At 40.9% G+C, this 21,741-nt stretch overlaps 1 protein-coding gene across 1 annotated transcript; it reads right to left on the bottom strand.

Moving 5' to 3' along the window:
* Positions 1–2,009: 2,009 nt before the first annotated feature.
* Positions 2,010–21,643, bottom strand: tm9sf1 (transmembrane 9 superfamily member 1). Its single transcript, XM_022248823.2, has 14 exons — positions 21,497–21,643; positions 18,232–18,321; positions 17,180–17,261; positions 16,481–16,585; positions 15,812–15,930; positions 14,494–14,670; positions 13,377–13,448; positions 12,666–12,813; positions 11,650–11,775; positions 11,049–11,141; positions 10,588–10,698; positions 9,653–9,815; positions 8,413–8,604; positions 2,010–6,220 (listed from the first exon to the last, which is right to left on the bottom strand). The coding sequence occupies exons 1-14, from the start codon at positions 21,596–21,598 to the stop codon at positions 6,019–6,021; spliced, it is 1,782 nt and encodes a 593-aa protein (XP_022104515.2). The 5' UTR covers positions 21,599–21,643; the 3' UTR covers positions 2,010–6,018.
* Between the last annotated feature and the right edge of the window lie 98 nt (positions 21,644–21,741).

Below are 21,741 nucleotides of genomic sequence, written 5' to 3'. Positions count from 1 at the left end.
TCAACTTTCAGCATACATGCATGCTCTTCAGCAAAAGTATCCCGACAAAAAAAAATAACATATTTTCCAATTTGCAAACTAACTTTGCCTTTGTGAGTAAACTCTTTACATCTAAAAACTGACCCAATTCAAATAAATGACACAGTTTAATCCCTGAAGTGTAAGATAGTGCTAATGTACTGGATGATATATCAAGCTTTTACATAGTTGGAACAGACAACATACGAAGTTGGAAAAAAACCATGGAAATTAAAAACTTCACATACATGGATGTACAGTGTTTTTCACTTTGTAATGACATAATCGTACATGTACATGCGACATACAAAGAAATTGGCTGATCTGGGGAAAAATCACATGCCCAAAATTTGTTGTGCAAGAGAACCAACACCAATTATTCAAGCACAATTATTAGACATGGAGCCAAACCATCAACTCATTCAAAGGTTACTAGTGCGACACTGGCCCAGAATCATGTCATAGAGAAAGTGTTTGACGGCAAAAGTATCTTGGAAACCACACGTTCAAATCTGATTTGCCCGTGGTGGTGTATTGAACAGGGTAATAATTCCTTATCAAGCAGTCTTATGGTCTAGCCAGGCCCACATCACCCCAACCTCCAATTGCCCCCCCCCTCAAAAAAAGACAGAATCTCCCATTAAACCAATACTATCCCCAGGCAACTACATTGCAATTTTGGCTGGATAGAACAGGAATCAGGTATGATTGAGTGGACACGCAATTTCTCTGCCAGAAATCAAATACAGACCAAAACACCTTCTTTACAAAAACTCCCGACAAGTCCAATTTTTAATACCTGCTCTTTCTTTGCGAACTTGGAATCTTGATTGCCTATTTCGGGAGGGAAAAACATGCACTAACAACACATGATGGAGTGTGGGTTTTATGTTTCAGCCAGGTATATTAGGGAAAAACCAACTACATGTACACTCACATTTAAAAAGGAAAAAAAAACAGACAGGACCACAGAGAGACCTGGAATAGGAGAATCATGCTACAAAATATGCCAGTAACTCAACCACAGGTCCCTGACTCAACACAGAAACCTGTGTTGACATAAGGGGATAAGTTATTGTGCATTGATTACATATCGATCAAAACACCATTCAAGTAACTGGACAGAAAATCCTTTGGCTTTCAACACCCGTCTAGCCTTGCCCCAGTTCAAAATGAACTGATGGCAGCAGTAAATAAACATACAGTCCAACCTCGTTAACAAGATCCTGCTTAAGACAAGGAAATTGTTAAGTCCCAATCCTTTCTTTTTCATTGTTTTCATTCGTGATAATACAAGGTTTCTGTTATAACAAGATAATTTGCCAAGTCCAAAGGACCTCTTAACGAGGTTCCACTGTACTTGTAGTCTTCCAACATAATACTACTGTAGATTAAAAGGTTGTTCTCCCGTGTTTTGTTTTACATTATACCACTGGGCATAACCTATACCTGGAATTAGACCAACTTCTGACAAATCTGTTCTAAATATCTGTTTATATTGGTTTTAACTTGTTTATTGACTTGACCAAGAGAAATTCTTGTAACATCCATCAAAGGGTTATGACAAAAACAATAACCTCCAATGACTTTCCAGGACTTCCATTACTAACAAGCTCGGTCCAAAAACAATTGTGTTCATATAAACTTGCATGTGTTCCTGTATAAATTAATAAAAATATCAAATCCTGAATGACTAAACCTCTATAAATCCTTTATGTTTGAGTCAAAAACCTCTAAAAATCCTGTAAACTTACTGTAGGAAAGCTTGAGATCTTCCACAGTAATTTCCACTGGAGCATATTGGTTTTCCTGAAATTCAACCTGAAGAGCTTGGTGTGCTACTCTTTGCAGGCATACCAAGTTCCTCAAAGATCTGGCAAGGGGCAGCCAAGATCTATAAGGGAAAGGATCTTGGTTTGACACTAAGTTTAACCGTCAGTACGTATACAATGTAAGCAGAATTAAATGTCATCAAAGCCACAAGAGGAAAATCAGTTAAAAATCGATTCCTTTTATTCCGAACTACAAAGACAGATTTCTCACATGCAGTACAGTATTATTCTTTACACAAGGCTTGGCTTAGAAAAGCATTAATTACGCACATGTATCTGGTAAGATCAATTCTACATTGATGACAGAATCATTACCTTGAATCTTGAAATAACACATATATGGAATTGACACTTGCTCTGCCATCTGGTCAGTTTCTGATAGGAATCTGTAAATCAACGGCACGATCAATTGAGGGTTCAGTGATGTAACAAATCAATGGCTAGTATATCAATACATTTAAATCTAATTCCATGATTCAACCAAAATGTTAAACTTACTGGAATTGCTGGTGTAACGGACGGCAAACAGAACTTATGCTGTACCATTCAGAATAATGCAGCAGCTGTAAATACCATTACAATATCCCCGTCTTTGTAAACAGTCTTTTTAAATGATTTTTACCGCTACTTTGGACGATAATCTTACAATAAATATCACAACTGAGTTTATTAAAACAAAAAATATGATATGCTAAATACATATCTACATAAAACAAAGAAAGTAAGATCAAGAAAACAAAGTGTCGAATTACAGCTATCAGATGATATTTCAATAATGAAAACCGAGTAAAAAATGCAAGCTTTAAAGCCAAACTTTCATATGTGTATTTTCATAGTTCTGGCCAGGATTTTGCCACATGTGGACAAAAGAGGTTTTGAAAAGATGTAATACATTTATAATGTTAGGACCTATGGATGCATTCATATACCCTTCGATAAATGTACAGCTATTTACAGTTTTGTCAAAGTTCCTCAAAGTGGATTTTTTTGTTCATATTTATGTACACCTGTTCTGACATCTATGTCTCCGTTGCTGGTTTGGGGAATGGGGACAACAGGGACCACCCTCCAGGACAATTTTGTTTTCATTTCAAATATGATGAATGGCCATTTTGGGGGGGGGGTTAATCTTCTCTTCTTTGTAATACAAAACTGCTTACTGACTACTGTGACCTAAAATACAAATCACAAAATATGGAATAATATTTCGATCATAGCAGAATCTTTCTCTTCTTTGCATAGAGCATGAAAACTCCAGAACTTCCCAAGGAATTCCCAAAGTTTTTGCCCCCCTTTCCTTGAACATGGGGCTCCAGATCTGCCCCTGTGTGTCTCCAAAGCACATAAATCCAATTATATAGGCTAAGTATGAAACAGCAATAACAGTGGTTCCAAGTGGAGAAATCCATAAAATGTTCAGCTGCCTACACAAATGTAACACCAATGTAAAATCCCATTCATATAACCATGCGACTCGTCATACAATGCATTTATTTGCACAAACCATAAAGTCAGAACATATGTTCTGTAAACACTTCATTATCTGTCTCACGGAAAACCAACAAACCTTTCTGATGAGGGGGAAAACATATTGTGTCCTACACGGTTAAAACCTCCACATATTCTTGGCTTGATAGCACAATAGACAGAGGGTTGCAGGAGACACTCACACCTTCATGTACAATGATAAAGATCCATTCCCAAATATCGCAAGAAATTTGCTGAAGTTATCACTTTTAAACTCTTACAGTGAGCTCGTTCAAAGGAAAGCCCCAGGTTATGGACCACAGGTACACATTGGGAAGAAAGCATAAAATTATGACAACTGCGCTACGAGTATTGGCTCTCAATGACTCAAGATAATCAGGAAATATTGTAACAACGGTGAATGTGTGAATATCGCTTTAATCCAGAATTTGTGCCCCAACAAATTGTAAAAATACAAACCCAACTGGAAACATGTAAACTATGTGCTAACAATTCAAAACATTGTATATCTGTTCAGCAATGCCTTTCAAACTGAATAGAAATTTTAAAAGTAGGGGCTCTTCTTTAGGAAAGCCAAATCTTTATGAAGACTTACATTTAATTGTTGACTTTAATTCTTCTAATGTTAACTAAACCCTAATACCTAATAATTTGGATTCCAAATCTAATAAATTCTTGGTGGGCGTAATAAATGCAGTCCCCTGGATCATGCATTAATATACACACAGTGCCCAAATTCACATTGTAAGTACACAGTATATGCATGTACCACAACACACATGTGCATGGCTCCAATTCTGGGTACAGTTGACACCACTCTAAACATCAGGAAAACTAGAGAGGCACTCCTTGGCCATTCTACAGCGTAAGATTTTGAAATTGTGTGCTTGCTTTCATTTAGAATGAGCAACTGTTGTGTGTTATTACTGTACAAATTAGTCTATGATAAGACAACATTTGCATGTTATTCATGGCATGTTACTGGCACTGCTGGGTTAGGAATGACAGAAAATGTTGGTCAATCTTTGCCAAATCTACAACAAATGTTTTTGTACTTGTCAAACAACCTGCTCACAAGTCAAGCTTTGATGAATTGTATGGATGTGATTAATACAAGATTATTTTGAATAAATCTTGTCGTTTCAACGGTTTCCACATGGTGTCTTTGTAACAGAAAATTCACCCATGATCGGAGACGTGCACACATATGCAAGTAATTATGCCCACTGCAAAGTTGCATTCTGGAAGCTTCAAAGCACATTGTAAAAGCCGAAAATGGTTTGCGTCCCAAATTGTATTTGACAAATCCGGTTTTCCTCATCAAATCCTCCATTCTTATAGTGCAGTACTTGGTGCTGTGTCCTTGTTGCTCTCAGGAATTCAGCAACAGTGACAGGGTAGTTGTAATAGTACCCACACTGAACCATGTTCCGGATATGTTCCCAGAAAAAAAACACCACACAACTGCCAAAAGGAATGAAGTTTTCATTCCTGTTTATGTTTGCTTGCCAAACTCAAGGGGGGGGGAGCTTGGTAGAGGGGGAGGGGGAGAGTTGACAGCTCAACTATGCCTTACAGGTTGTGGCACTTGTATGGATTCTATCAGTCCATTCTTTATTCACAACTTTGATGTTGGCGGATGGAAAAAAACACCTGTAGGGTCAAGCCTTCACAGGCCATCATACTGGCTCTACCTGACTACTCAGGTGTTCCGATATCTGGGAATATTTTGTGACTGTTGCATTGTAGTGATGAGTTATCAAAATAATCGTAAGGTATGCTTCAGCAGTGTAGGCATCCACCAATCCCGCTGCTCAATGCGCTGTACACAGTCTCATTAACCCGTTCACTGGGGTCCGTAAACATTCCCAGAACTTTCTGGGCTCTCTGGGAAGTGCACAGCATGGTGGTCCCCCTTCACAGTCCAAACTACTCAACCAAACACAACAGTTGTTTTTCTGGCCCTCAAGGGTAGCCCATTTGACTCCTGGGTTTCGAGATGCAGCTACTTGTCCTGACACACTGTCTTGATGAAGGGCACTGACCATCGTAATGCCTAAAGCTGGACTGATACTGACAGATCCTGCAGCTTACAGTAATCAACAACTTCTTGAGTTCTGGGGTTCAGACCACGATATGGCTATTTCTAGTGTTCCCACACACACCCACCCTTAAAAGACGCACATGTGTAGTCGTGCATCCAAAATTGTCCATAACACTCCATCTGCATCGAGGAGTGCCCAATTGCTGTGGCATGGCCACTCTGATATCTACACATTGAAGAACCATGGCTAAGAAACCAGGCCATTTGTAGAAAACCAACTGTTTTCTATCATGCACTGGTAGATGCAGCGCACACGTACCGAACACTGCAGCAATCACTAAATGGGCCAGATTTATACCTGGGACACAACAATATATTAAGCACACAGTTCCCGCAGGTTACACACCAGTGTTCGACAGTGTCTTTAAGAGTCGCATTAGAAACTTGGTGGGAACACTGTATTTTTTTGCAGTCTGGTGCCTTGTGTACTTTACACAAAACTGAATAGACGAGACAGAACAAAATACTGTGACATGCCTAAGTCTGCGCTGTGTTAATGAAATGCTCAAAATTGTAAACCGCCCATAAACAAACCAAGAAACAAATGAAATTACAAGGCAATTAGATCGGGCAGACCTAATCCATCTTAAGATTCCTGTATATATAACGGATAAATTTCAGCGACGCGAAAAATGACACGGTGCCCAGCATGAGGAAGAAGACGTAGCATGCGAGGAACGTGAAGCCGAAAAACTGTACCGTTTGCAGAATGCCTGTCATGCTGGAGCGCTTCATGAAGTAGAAAATCGCGTAGATAAACACGAAAATACCGGTGGATCTAGGAATGAAACGAAAAGATTTAACCGATGGATGGATGGATGGATGAGGGGGCTAGAACGGTCAAGATTTACATGTCAATTATGCAAAATATCGAGACTAAGAAAAACATCAAACGGAAGTACATATTAGAATCATATAGGCAGAAGGGCTTTGGTAAAAAGAGCCGCTTGACAAACTGTGTTGCTCAGACATATTTTATCAGGGTCTAATCCATCCACCCCCTCCCCCATTTTGATATTTTAGGCATGTTAGAGGGAGACTTTTTGATAAAAAATTGGAAACAATGTTAGACATACGTGGAAAGCTATATTCATCAAGATAATGTTGTGTATTCAAGAATGTTAATTTTACACCTAAAATGTTACACTTGGCAGCCAGATGTCAAAGCTTGGTGAGACTTTGAAGCAATGAAGCAAGACTAGGTAAGCCACCAGGCTACTTCATTAAGTTGGAGGATACTTCAGATGTCAGACAAAATTTTGGCTAGTCAAATTTTTTTGGTTCCGAGAACACCCTAGTCTTCAGCACATGGCTGTATATGAAGTTACTTGGCTGAAGCTGGAAAATAACACAAGGCCTACAGAAAATGGATGAAGCCACCAGCTGCTGACTTGTATTTTCTTTGATATTTCCAGCTGATGTCAAAATAATTTGGACACTGACCTAAAGCAACCACCCAGAAAATGTCCCTGGGTTGTTTGTAAGGCTGACTTGAACCACCTAGCCTCTTCTAGAACTGTTACAAAACTGTGGGCTATTTTTCACAGGTTCTGCAGCATTCTGATGAATCCAAAGTTCTGCTAACATTGCATGGGACTACTGACCCTATATTTGACTTAACAGTCTGGGGCCAATTTCATAGAGCTGCTTTAAGCACAGAATTTGCTTAAGTGCGAAAAAACCTTGCTTAATAAACAAAGGGTACCAGCTCAAACTCTTTGTGATTGTCATGCTGACCAAAAGACAGGTAAATACCATTTCAAAACAATATACATCATGAGAAGTTTTGGCTGATAACCTGATTTGTCAAGCAAGGTTTTTTCACGTTTGAACAAATTTTACACTTAAGCAGCGCTATGAAATTGACCAGCTATGGAGCCTGGATTTGATAACTTTACATCCATAGAATTACAGAATCCAGCTTTAACTTCACACTGAGCTGTACAAGACGACTTTGTTGGATGTACACAGAGCTGTAGATCCCTCCTTTGTTTATCTTTACACAAAGGTTTTAGAAGTCAGCTTTGTTAAACGAACAGGAGGTTGTAAAACCTTGTGCTGTTAACTTTACATGGGGTTGTTGCCCAATTTTGTTCATGTATGTAAGGCTACAGAACCTAGGTTTGCTAGCCTTACACAAGACTTGAGAATCTAGCCTTGGTAATTTTTGCATAGGACTGTAAAACTTGGCTTTGTTGTGAAAGTTGTAGAACCTACCTTTGTTCACCTTAGATGAAGTTGAAGAACCCAGGGGTTGGATTTTGTTGAACACAGAATTTGGCATTGGTTTAGTGCACTTAACCACTTCCTGCCGGGTGGATTTCTCTTGAGCGGGATGAGATGGCGGGACCTTTTCAAGATTTTCCGTTTCCAAAATTCTTCAAAAATTCATGTGTTCATTTATTGGACATTTACATCAACATGAATGACTCTCTGGTGGCTACTCTAATCTGTCAATCAACCTTCATTGATGCCCGAGTATTCAACCCAGGCCTGCAGCCCTGTAAAAGAGAGCCCAGAATTGTGAGGTGTTGCGTAATTTCCTTTGTTCCGACGAATGCCAGTCACATCTTTTCATACGCAGCTGGATTAGCGAGCAGCAGTGCTGAGTCGCTCTTCAATGGGCCCTGGACCACTTTTTTCCGCGGTACTAATCTGCGTGCTCGCTATGCCCAAAACAGTGGTATATTGTTTCAAAACAGTGCCGGACTACCTTCAAAAAATGGAGGTCAAAAAATTATGGCAATTCCCAGCAGCAGGTCCTTTGTTTCGAGTACAGTCTTTTGTTACACAGACCAGCTCTTTTGTCTGAAACTGGGCACCTGGCTCTGCGTATAAACACACGGTGCCCGAAAGCGGGCACCCGCTTTGCGTATAAATACACGGTGCCCGAAACCGGGCACCCCAGCGGGAAGTGGTTAATGCAAATGCAATTTGGTGTTTGGAAAAAACCAGAGAGGTTGGACTTACCCAGCACTGAAGACGGAACGCCACCACCAGCGGTAATCTTCATTGGACAGCTGGAAGTAGGTCAGTGCCACAGAGATGCAGGCCGTCACGCTCAGCAGGATGCCGTAGACAACGAACAGGATGCCGTACAGCGTGTACATTTCCCGACCCCAGACCGTCGCAAAGATGTAGTACAGTTCCACAGAGATGGCACTGTTCCAACACAAGCCCAAAAAAAAAATTCATTTTAAACCTCCTTTGGTTTTGCAGCACAAATATGCACGAGTTCCCACAGTCACTCTCTTGCATGTGTTTTCTATATGGAACACAAACATGCACAGGTTCAGTGTGTAACCAGTTAGTTCCCTGCACAAAATGACCCAGGGTCTTTTGTGCAGTCCTCTTCACTGCATTTGGTTTAATGCACAATTACGCACATGAAACAATGAAGCACAGTTGTTGGGCAGCACAAAAGTGCAATCTGATATTCCTGTGAGGGACTGTTGGTGCAGTGCACAACACAACACAGCTGTGCTTCTTTGAGGTGTTCACCAAATGACCCAAAGAGTGACTTCAGCATAGGAGGGTTAATGAGCCAATTATGGTATTCTATTGGCACATGCCCAGCGTGAAGCCCACCCGAGGCCAATAGGGAAAAGCGATATGTGCACACAACGTCTACCCTATCAAACAGCCATGTGTCAACTCGCGTGCATGCTTTGTTCTTGAATGACCTTGCCTTTTGGAAATAGCGAATTGGCTCAACAACTTTCCGCTCTCACCTTTCTCCCCAAATAATGACAATGAGGCACTGGTAATAAGCAAGGATATCACTAGTGTTGGCCCAAGACTTGATTGTAGCGCTGGGTTAAGTGCTCCCTAGGTCCCGAGCTCTGATGCTCCTACAAAACGGATCTTAAGGCCTCTTTTCCAATATTCTGGTTTAATTTGTATCACAAAGAGCGTACTGAGCTCTTTCTTATGATGTCAGACCCATTATGGTATCCTGATAACAATGAACATTATGTGAATGAAAATTGCTGAAAGTTGCTGTTGATTTACATTGCACTTTTGAAGGCCTGAATTCAACAATAACTCTGGCAACCTAAGGGCCATTTTGTTAACTTGGGTCAGAGCTGCCTCGAGACCTTCAAAGCAGGTGGGACCTATAGCTGGATTGTAACCCCAAGATAATGACAGGAACTGAGGGGAAATCCATTGGATCCAATAGGATCTGACGTATGAGGTAGAAGTGGTTTACCTGAAGGGGAGAAACCCGCCCACCAAGCAATGCATAAAGCCCGAACGGAACCAGGGCACGGATGGTATCTCGCGGGCGATGTTCTTGGTCCGGCAGGGGGCGTCAAAAGAGTCGGCCATGTTCTTGCCAAAAATGCCTCCAATCACCGTGAGAGGGTAGCCCACTGGAAACATCCAACAAAAACCGACAACAAATGCTATTTCAAGTTTAAACAAAATCTTCAAAGTTTCCATGGACCTTCGGACCATGGAACACAGCCACCAGTCCACCCCCTCCCTAAAATGCTCACGTGGTGCATCCTGAAAATGTTCTCTTTTGAAATTTTGGAAGAGTATCCTCTGACAGTTTTCTGAACTGTGGAAAAAGCCCACTATTTAGCTATTTTATGACAATAAAAAGCTCTGTGGGAAACCCCAAATAATCTTGGCTCGTGCTTGTACTTTAAAGTCAAAGCTACAAAGCATGATTTACTGATGACTGAGAGCCACTTTCACACAGCTCCTACGCAGATATACCGCCCAGCCAATTTTTGTGCTGAGGAGATATGAGCGGGGAACCAGTCGCAGGCAATAAATGCTGTATGGTATTATGGCTGGTAACCTGTGTTTTCTTAACTCTTCAAATATTTCCCTACATTGTAAATTTCTGTGCTAAGGCTGCGTCCGAATTACTTGACTGCAGCTTGAAATTACACACAAGTCTATGGTTGCGGCTATGCAGTTGGCTCCACAGCTAAATCAAGTGCCAAATCTGAGTCCCAAAGTAAACCTGAACTGGTGAGGTAAAAATTGTGCTTATCAGGCCTGTATTTCTCAAGTCAGGCTTGGTATTCCAAGAATGTCCATAACACAATAGAGGAGCTGCTTTGGTTTAATTTACAGCTCAAGTATGCTGTTCCAACGTGGGTCGTTCTCAAGTGGGCAAGGCCAACTCACCTAGTATCCAGATGCACATGAGCAGCAGTATAGTGGTGAAAGGCAGGGCTTGGGTGGAATCGTTGTACCAGGCCACCGAGTTGATCACACTCCAGATCAGAAAGAATGGTGCTGAACAACAAAGACATTCACAGCAGGATAAAGCACCAAGATTGGGAAATGAAGCACTGCAATATTCTCTAAATTACAGGCTGTGGCCTTTAACTTTCTAATGGCCAAGGCCAACTGGCCTTAAGTGCATACACACATTGTGGGCCATTAAGGCCAACTGTAAAGGTACAATGGACAGTTACAAATTTCACATAACAAGATAAATGTAAACACTTAAATCATGCATTGTTAATTTTACTGGACAAAGAAAATAAATACAGGAACAAGCATGGATTGAGCTTCACTAAAAAATTGGGTTCTGTATACCTCTCTTCAACGATGCTTTGGGGAGAAAATTAACTGAATTTTACCAGTGAACAATGACGATGTCAAAACAATGTTCCACACCCAGTTTTCCCCTCCCAGCTTCTTGTAGAAGGTGCTGGACACATACCCAGACACACCTGGTGACAGACATAGACAAACATTATTCAGCAAAGGAAGCAACTTTAGTGTGCTACAGAAACTCTTTGAATGATGGGTTACACTCTACCATGATACTGCTGTTGAACTACAAGCCTAATTATCTAAGAGAATTCCTGGGGATTTTACCATAAAGTGGTAAATGCAACACACAAGCTGCCTTCATTTTTGGTTTGTTTTGTTTGAAATCGTTCAGGGCTGCCAATTTTGATCATAACAAAGAAGAAATTTCACTGCATCAAAGTTGAGTTAACAAAACACACAAAAACTGTCCAACAGATGAATTTTTTAGAATGTAGAAAACACGGTTTCTTTCAAGCCACAATTCCAGATTCTTTGGGCAGTATAAATGAAGATGTTTCTATGACACCGTTTCCAAAATACTGCTTTCCAGCAAACATACGCTGTAAACTGTACAAACTCCTTTCCTCCAAGTAAGTTTCACGCATGGCTCAGTGAAATGCTACTTGCGAGATGACATTCACTTACCTGAGGTCAAAGCGTACAGCAAGATGGCCGCGGTGTTGATGGAGCCATGTTTGTGGACGTTGAACATCCCCAGCAGAGCCATGATGATGATGGCAGTGGCCAGGGTCAAGAACTGGGAGCCCACACCTAGTGGTGTAATCAAAATCAGGGATGGAGAGGCAAACAGTTGATAAAAAATGCACACTCAGAATTCCAATCTCTTGGAGCAAATCAACAGTTAACAGATGGATTCTTTCCATGCCCATTTCCGGGGACTATCCTTCCAATGTCCCTGAGCAGGTTACTGTACTGTGATGGCTTCCCTCTGCCCGGGAGCAAATTGTCCCTCAGCAATACTGTCCTTTGCCACAGAGTAAATTGTACATGTGCGTGTTAGCTCAGTATTAGTTTGGTATTGAGAGTACACAGGAAATTTGATCACTGATCAGGTATGATAAAGAATAGGCCTAATTTCCAAATAAAGCCTTCCCTATTGAGCGTGAGCATTCAAACTGTTAGCTGAGCATTATGCTCTACGCTAACCTGGACTACAACACCAAATACTATGATACAATATCACCATTGAAACCCCCTGAATAAAGACAGCATACTGGAGGCTGTTCTGCCGATGGCTTTCTGCATATTGGTGAATCGTTATCAAAGTCAAAGCTCAAAGGAGGCTTCACAGGATTTTGCTGGATTGAAGAAAGTACAGTAGAGCCCCAGCCCGCACTGCTCCCCAGCTGAGGTACAAAGAATGGTCAGTTGGTTTCCTACACAGTGGAGGATTTTGAAATAGCTTCAAGTGAGAATACCAAAGAGTTATACTGGAAATTCCTTGCTTCCAAACGGTCAAAAAATCACAACACAAAAAGACGGATTTTTAGATAGTTAAAGAGCTCATCTTTGTACCACATATCAGAACAGTCATGGCTGGTCTCAGTGACAAAGAAGCACCACCTTATCAATACGACAAAAAGGTAACAATATCTGAGTAACATCAGGCAAAGCTATGAGAGTAGCGTTGTTCAGCTCACCAAGCATGGCACACAGCAGACTCCTCTGCGGAGGGAATCGGAAGACGTCTGTGTGGATGATCTTCCAGCCATTCTCCTCCTGGTCCATCTCATCCGCGTCGTCGTCGTCCAGGTTGTAACGGGCAAAGTCGTTCTTCAAGACTCGCATCTGCAAATACGGGGATAATTGAAGAAACACATATTGTTCCTAGTCTTGATAAGAGGGAGTGAAGTCCCCAGTTGTTAGGGCAAGTCCTGATAAAAGTGTCACTGGCTTGAATCCGACTTCAGGCCAACTATTGTGTCCTTGGGGAAGTCGTTTTACCCTGACTTGATTCTTTCTACCAAGGAATGTAAATGAATATCACTGCACAAAACTCCAGGGGATCAGAAATAGTCTCAGTTGTTTGGTATTTCAGAAACCAGAGGCAAGCACCGGTCTGTTGTACCATACATGACTCAATCTAACAAAATGAGCCGTATGTTGCCAAAGCTAATTTGGAGAACTTTGCAGACCTTGAAAAGATTTCTTCTCAGTGTAAATCAGTAGGAACCCTCGACATTTTCCACCTGCACATTGTAATTTTTTTATCCTGATGCTAAACTGCTTAATGCAACAAATCGACCTCAGTTTGCTCGTTCTCAAGAAATGGCCCTGGGATTCGTTCGTTGGACTCTGGTGACAGATAGCTTTTGTAGTCAGGGGACAAGTCTTGAGGTGGATTCACTCACCAAGATGATCAGAACAAATCCTAGCAGCAGGAACACAAGCACCATGGAGTTGATAATGGACAGCCAATGAACCTGTACACAAAATGACCAATAGTATCAACCAACAACAAAGACGCACCTTTCCATGGGGTTGGAGAAAAAAACAACAACTGAAGAATTACTTGTGATCATTTGACACATGGTAACATCTACTGGGATAAAAACAGGACAAACAAGAAGATGTCATTGTTGCTATACTCTAGGCATCTACACCAAAGATACTACACACTGGTGCGGGTTCAGACAAATATTGGTCAAACACTTTCCATGCACCCAGCAGGAGCCACTCACACCAGAGCTCTAGTGAGTGATCTTACATCATCTACTCTTTCTGCAGATGAGCTCTCAACCCTAACAGTTCTGAATCCTCTGTTTGCGAATTTAGGACTGCTGGAGTTGATGAATTTAAACTGGATTTGAACCCTACACGCTGCGGTCTTTTTGATAGGATGCAAACCTAAAACTAGCTGAAGCGTCCAACTCCCTCCGTGCAAAACTGTTTCACGTCATGAATTTGTTCCTTGGAGGTAAGACCACTGCCTCAATCTTGCCAGGTCCTCCAGAGACAATTTTCAATAAGTTGAGGCCATGTAAATAAGACAACGTACATGTAGCAGTGGAAATGATTTAAGGTATAATCTAGGCATTCACTTATACACTGTTGAACATTTATTCAAGATATTAACAGAGTGCATCCTTGAAAAATCAGCCACAAGTTTTTGCTAAATAATCTTAATCTTTCAAAATCCTCCACTGAGGTATGGAAGATTTTAGAGGACTCGGGGAAGCGTTTATGAAATACCGGCAGTTTACAACACAGTGCACCACCAAGAGGTTAACATCGAGAGGCCATCAAAATGCCACTGTGGGGAACAATTGACACAATTTATTCGCTGGTTGCATGAGGGGAACTTGAATTGTTCAGAAAGTTCCTCCTACACTTTAAAAATGAATATCCTGACATAAATGCCTAATGTTGTTGACCATAAACTTGACAAACAGGATGGCACTCCATGGCAACCGCTTGGTGGAACACGGTATTGTGTATCGCCCATATTGAAAGAAGAGCTTGAAATACCTCCAGGGTCCTGGGGAAGAAATTGCTGCTCTTCAGCAGTCGCAGGTGGCGTTGATTGTACGGCGTCTTGGTCTCCTGCCAGACCACGGAGTAGGTGAACTGCACCTCCAGGGGCGCCACGGCATCGTCGAGATTCAGCGGCATCCGGTCCCTCATGGTGATGTTGGCGTAAACGATCTGCGCAAAGGATTGAAAGAGCAATTTTACTGGCAAACCGCACGCGGGAAAAGATGAGGCCACATCTGAGTTCTGCATGGAAAGCTGGGCCTGGGTCTTTGCACCTACCGGAACATCTACATGAGCACATCTCGACATTAAATGTAACCATATCTTAACTTGGTTTCATCAGAAAATGGAACACAAAGTGAGCAGGCAATGCAAACATCTTGTCATCACACTCATAGCTACTATTTATTCCCAAGTTGATTCACTCTTGATTGTCGAACCCATGATGAATACAGTCGGAATCTTTTGGTCTAGGAACCACACTGCGCAAATGCCAACACCTGTTTTTTTTTCAATCAATAGACAAGCACCCGGACAAGCATGATGCAGCCACCTGTATACGCAGTGAGTATATTCAAATGACACAGCTGATGGGTGTTTTGTATCTATGTCGCACGTTGTTGTGTGCCTATGCACAGCCTACAATCTCTGTTCGACAATATCTGATGACGAAAGAATCTCAAAACTTTATTTCTGGGTGACTTAAGCATTTATGACCCAACCACAACCGCTTGAAAAGAATTCCACACAATGTTAATAGAGTGATGCCTCTGATTATTTACAGTGTTTTCTTGATTATGATGTGGAATATAAAGGCACATGTGCATCTTTAATCCGCATTTACCGTGTACCTTGGAATTCAATTGCATAACCCAGTGGTACATATTAATTCTATATAAAACCCCAAGTCTTGCCCTATGCTGGTTGTCTGTGTTCCACAGGCGTGCGGTCGCCATGGCTCACTGTAGACTGCAGTTTGATTTTGTGTATGAGAATAAATGACTGAGTACGGAAAAGTTGATGTCCTCCACTACCCCCAATTGACCGAGTCTGTACTTAACGCAGATGGCTGACTGAAGATTGCTCCATCACAACAGGAACCCTCAATTTTCTTCTAAATAATGTCCTTTTTTCATCAGGATGCCAAACTGAGTGATGAATCAGAATAAGAGAGCTTGGTTTGATCTCTTTGATGCAAACACAAACAAGATTGCTGAAAACCATGGCCTTGTTTTGTGGGATCCAGCCACATGCGTTTCTAATTTTCAAATGCAATTAACATTCGCTGACTGGATAACTTCTGTTAACCTACCTGGTCCCCGTTGTATTCAATATAGAAGGTGTGGTGATGCCACAGGAATAGTTTATGGGTGTGGGGGATGAACCCGCCCTCTTCAAAATGGCCAACAAAACCGCGGAGTGGAATGTTATCTGTAACAAGAAAAGCAATTCAGAAATGAGAGAATCGCAGCTCAGTCTGTTGTAAAAGCATCCCTGCAATGAGCACAGGTTGTATCCTTCTCATGACTGGAGGCTCCGACAGTGCAGGGATTAACCCAACCCCCTCGGCCCTTTTTGCCAGGGACCCTCCTCGATTCTACAAAATCCTCCAATTTCGGGGGTGAAAAATTGGACTCAATCCTCCAAACTTTCTTGGAAATGTTACTCAGAGGTGCACCTACTGCCTCAATCCTTAAAAATCCTCCGGCAATTCCTGTCATTATGTTGAAGCAGTTCAAGTGGCACCCTTGAGCGGTGAAGTTGATTCAAAAGAAATATCAGGCTGAATTTACGCATGACTAAGCAAAAACAATGTTCACAAAGTCTTACCTATGACGTTCATGCATGGCATCCTTTGCAATCAACCATGCACTTTTGCCATTCACCCTCAATCCTCCAAAATCATTCAAAATCACCCGAAGGATTTTGGAGGATTGAGGAGGGTTAGGGTTGAAGAGTGCTAGATGTAAAGAAACCTTACCCATGATAAACTCAAAGTAATAAAGATCCTCTATGGCTTCCTTCATCTGTTTGAGGTCGGCTTCTTTCAGCGTCACAATGCACAACTGTTTGTTGATTTCGTTCTCTGGCAGAGAAAGTGAAAGCAATCATAAGTCTAACTAACTGTGGCTTTCGATTCTGCTGCATTATTTTAACTTGTGTCTCTCGCTTGATTGGCCGAAAGAAAGTCACATGATCAATAAACCTCTTTCTAACAGTCAAAGAGAGTCAACACTGAATTTCCTTCTACAACGATTTATACATTGGCTAGTCTTCAACAGTAAACTTGAACATTGCTTAAGTGAACACTGTGACAAGACAAAGTCCAGCGACAGAATGACTGATGGAACAGGCGTTGACATTTGTACACATATATCTCTATCATGTGACACAGTTGCAATGGTATGGCTAGTCAATATTAAAAAAAATAAAACTCAAAATAGTCCTGTCATCTGATCAATAATTGTTGATCACGTGTCACTGACTTCAGCCCACCGTATGGTGCAGCCACACCATTTAAAACCAAAGAAGTTTGATTTAATTGATAAATAGACACTGGATTCTTGGCCACAAGAAAGTTCTGATCATGTACGTGTAGGAAATGTGAGGATTTATACACGTAGGGATTTATTCCGGTTTGAATGTGGCCTCACGTACAATTACCCATGATATTACTTACGCTTGAATTTGACATCGTACATAGAAATTGCCATTCTGTCTCCATCTAGAATTTCTCCTAATGTTAAGCTGCGTGTTTCAACCTGGAAAGCCAGAGTAATCAGGAGTACATGTGAAAGTTTGTTGTCTTTTACCAAAGTCAACGATTTAAACATATTATTTGTGAGGTACATGAACATCACACAAGTCAGTTCATAAACTTCATGGGCTCTTTGAGAATATTTGGAAACACTACATTCATACACCATTTACGTGGGGAGTTTCTATGAGTACAAAAGGCCAAATTGAGAGGTTTGTTGAAGGGAAGAATTCCATATGCAAATGCCGCTGGATACCTTGTGAACAGATCCTATGAGACTGGTCTGAAAAATTCAAACATGTTGCCTGTAATGTTGCATTACATGACATGCTAAAGTCCTGTTATTTCCCATGACATTAGCTTAAATAGTGCCCATAGTGAGCTGACCTTCTTGAATGGTCTACCTTCTCACAACACCCATTATGAGCATTTTGTGTGAATTATGATATTATACATGTATACATGCAGAAGTTTGCTCAGTTTTGAAAGCACATGCATTTGATTGACAAGTGTGATATCATACATGTAAGTAGTTGATGTGAAAGGATATATGAAGGTTATTCACAGGAGCACGTTGAGAGTTTATAGGGCTAATGGTCAACATACAGTGCTTGTGCATTTTGAAGTACATATAGGACAGTGCATCAAGTACCTTTTAAAGTCAAATCTGTATCTCAATCACTGATCAATGAAACCGTCAAGATAAAAACTGATGATGCTTAATCCTATACTGCGTAACTTTTCAGTTTTTCACAGAGCACGTACATCAAGCACTCATCAATGCTGCGATTATACACAAATTGCATCATCCTTACAACGAATGTAGACAGACGCCCGCAACCAACTGAAGATGCCTTGTAAGGGCAGGACATACATGTAAATTCTACAAGATGTCAAAAGTAGAGTTCTGTGATACAGACTGCTAGAGGAAAAGTGTGCTACAGTTTACAGGAAACAGTCTCCTTGCATCCTACCTTCTCTGGTCTACACACAGGTAACTGATAGTAATGGTAAGTCTCATGAGGGTTGAAGTAAGGTCCCACTTTGTTTACGTACACTACCACCTGCAAACCAACCAACGAATGAAAAAAGCTTATCAAAATAATTGTCAAAAACAAAGTGTATCGCACTATATTATGCAAACGTAAATAAGTAACATAACTCAGTTGAAAGATTTGCTCCCACTGACCAGTCTCAACCGCTCTTAGAGAAATCCAAAAGATTGTGGATAAATGACCCAAGGTTCTCCAGCCTCATTCCCACTCTGACTCTTTTTGTATCTGATTATCTTTGTAAGTTTTTGCACAGTGTCTTACATGAGGCCATATTATTTTGTGAATGGGTTATCTTGACTAAAGACATGGATCAAATGACAAAATAAAGGAAAGAGTTCCATACATAAACATCACTTGACACCTTGTCTTGACTGTCCTTAATTTTAATTTGGAATTTTCCACCAAATGTTCACACCTTTATTCAAATGTCTTTAATTATGATTAATATATTACATTCATATGAGACAAGCAGTATTTTGTGTGAAGTAAAACAAATGGAAAGATCATCTTCCAACAATTGATGCCCAGTGCACAAACCTATGAGACTTGTCTGAAAAACTAATTGGTTTGTAACATAAGTGTATACTTTGGACTTTTTTATTAGCTTTAATTTCAATCTCTGGGACATGTTGTAACTTTCTGATGGCTATTATAACATTTTAAGGGAAAATTAGAGTTGTCCGTTGAGGAAACTCTTCCCAAACAAATTGGCTTCTTCCAGCAACAACATGCCAGGCCAAGCGGTCACTGTGTCTGTTTTGTCACGAGACGTATGGCCATAAGAGAATACAGATGTGTGCAGATCGTCAAGGGATGAGAGGGGAGGATGGTAGGAAAAAAACTCTCAGTTTTTGACAATAATATAGGTTAAATTCTTCAAAATAAACAAAAACCCGGCATTTCAATATAGGTAGAAATTCAGTACTAGGGTCTTTAGGGGAAGATTTGCTCCAGAAAGCACAAACGGAGGTTTTCTCTGGAACAACTACCTGACCCTGGCAGAGCACTTTTCAAAATGCCATGAAGTACGGAACCATCAAGAAGATGACCCCGGTAAGGTCTACGGAGTAGTACATGTACATGTACCTTACAATTTGGGAAGTACCTGGCGACTATCATCAATTTACGGTCATGCACGTTGTTCTTCAAATTGGTGCAGGAAAAAGGCCAAAATTGTAGCAGTATTAGAATAAAATCTTCCTTTTTTAATCATATGAGGCAAGAAATTGCACATATCCAATCATGACTAATGTTATTACATTGTCACGATCGCACAATTGTATAAAGAAATGCTAAAAGGATGCTTTCTTACAGGAAGGCTCAAAATGCCAGAAGCTTGAAAGCCTCTTTTCCAGAAAAAGTAGGGATCAAGTATTTATAAACTTGTAAAAAATAATGACTTCTAAATGCCGACATGTGCTGCTTGCCGACTTACACGGTGTTCTGCCTTAATACCATCCATATGATTCATTGCGCCAGTTTAATTGCTTTGATCTGCCCTGGCTTATTTCTATCTCCGTTGTCGATTCAGGTAAGTTTGTCCTCGATTTTGATCATCGCTAGCACTCCGTCCGTACTAAGGACGACCCGTGCATGCTCTTTGTACTGACATAACGCTAACACGCACTAGCATACATGTCATGCACAGGCGCCGAGCGTATATACGTACATGTACATGTATATGCACGCGGGATCTCGGGGGGCAGGCCGCAAGTAAAACTTCGTTTAAAAGGGCGAACCCCAAAAAGGGACAGAGCGCATGCGCATGCACTAGAGGGGGTATTGGTATTAATGCGAATATTGGGGAAACCCATTTGTGGTCGCGCTCGCGTGCATGGAAAATATACATGTACAGTACAATGTGGGCCCACTCCACGTCAGTATCGACAACGAAGCTCTGGAAATCGATTGTTTGTTTACAGCCCACTTTATACCGAGGATTTTTTTTTTTGTGGTTTTGTGGAAAAGAAACTGAGAGAACATGCAGACTTGAACGAAACGACGGCTTATAAAGGCCCACTTAAAAATTATCAATGGAAATGCATCAACACACGATCTGTATGTTTATCAAAAGGCTGATTTACGAGTTGAATGATGCCGACTTGACCCGGAGTTTTCTGTAACCATTTAGCAAACAGTAAATATTTTAAAAGGATCCCAATTTCATTTAAATAAAGGGATAAACACTATTTATTATATTTAAACTTAGTTTAAGCGGGTTAGGAATCCTTGAATTCTAACGGGAAAGGGACACCAAATCTAAGCAAGTATTAAATCAGAGGCTGGATTCAGAAGGAAGAAATCATCCGGGTAATTGTAATTAATTAAAAATGACCATTACAGTTTTACACGGGGAACGCAACAAATAATAGCAGCATGATAAACACCTTTTATTAAAGGGGGGATGGCATGTTGTACAAGAACTGAATAGCTTATACTCACATGACTCATGACATGAGTTTACATGACTGGTTGTCAAAAACGTAAATCAAACTTGGTTTCAAATTAATTGGCCTTGGTGCCCCTTGAGCTGGCCTGGTGCCCTGTTGAAATTTAATGAAGGCAAGGCCAAAGTGGCCTGTTCCTTTTTTTCCCACAATCGGGGCCTGTGTGTGTGATTCTTAGCTGTGTTCTGGGGGTATCCAAGGGGATTGTATATATTTGGGGACGTAACCCCCAGTTTTTTGACATTTTGATTTTGCAAAACTGGTAAGTTCCCCCCCAAACGAAAGGCAACACTCTGTTCATTGCGCTGACCCTATTTACTTGAAATCAGAGAAAATGTGACTTTTTACTTATATAAAGTGATAAATTAACCATGCAAATTCAGTGAAATTAGAATTCGCCATGTGTCGTGTTTAAAAAATAAAACACTCACAGTTTCCCCTCAAAATTTCCATCAAAACCCTGCCCTTTTTTGACAATAATAACCCCAAAGTTATTAAGCATGATGTCACAGTCATCTACCAAGGTCAATTCAAAAGTTAAAATGCAACTCTCCCTTCTTTTATACTATTATAGGAACAGGGTCCCCAAATTTACATTCCAAAACCAACAACACAACCGCAACATGTTCAAGAACATGTTCAACATGTCCAATGTCTATTCACAGCAACGAAATTACACCCTGTCCAATACTTAAATTACGAATGCAAGCACCCAGAGTATTTCGGCACTTTCTTACCTTATCACCATCTTTAAAGTGGTTACCTGATGCTTCGGAGGACTCCAACAATGTCAACAAAATTGCGAACAAAATTCGAGATGCCACCTCGACGGACGCCATCTTACTTTACGGTACGTGAGCCGCGCCGGTCGAGAATTCCCGAGAAAAACCGATTTCTCGAGAATCCCTAAAAATGTAGTCTGCTGCCCTTGGACAGCAGGTTTGGTCACATAAAGAATCCATACATAGAAAAGATACTAGCC

The sequence above is a fragment of the Acanthaster planci genome, linkage group LG02, assembly GCF_054643075.1.
Source record: "Acanthaster planci isolate LZ-2023a linkage group LG02, COTS_SCS, whole genome shotgun sequence".
NCBI classification, from domain to species: domain Eukaryota; kingdom Metazoa; phylum Echinodermata; class Asteroidea; order Valvatida; family Acanthasteridae; genus Acanthaster; species Acanthaster planci.
Note: the sequence above shows the minus strand (reverse complement) of the source record. Positions and strands in the feature narration are given on the sequence as shown.

Coding starts and splice junctions, on each gene's coding strand:
- tm9sf1 (XM_022248823.2), bottom strand. CDS start 21,598: ATGGCGTCCGTCGAGGTGGCATCTCGAATTTTGTTCGCAATTTTGTTG. Junction 15,931..16,480: donor TTACTTTGAGTTTATCATGG/GTAAGGTTTCTT, acceptor TTCTTGTTACAG/ATAACATTCCACTCCGCGGT. Junction 12,814..13,376: donor GATTTGTTCTGATCATCTTG/GTGAGTGAATCC, acceptor CCGTATTTGCAG/ATGCGAGTCTTGAAGAACGA.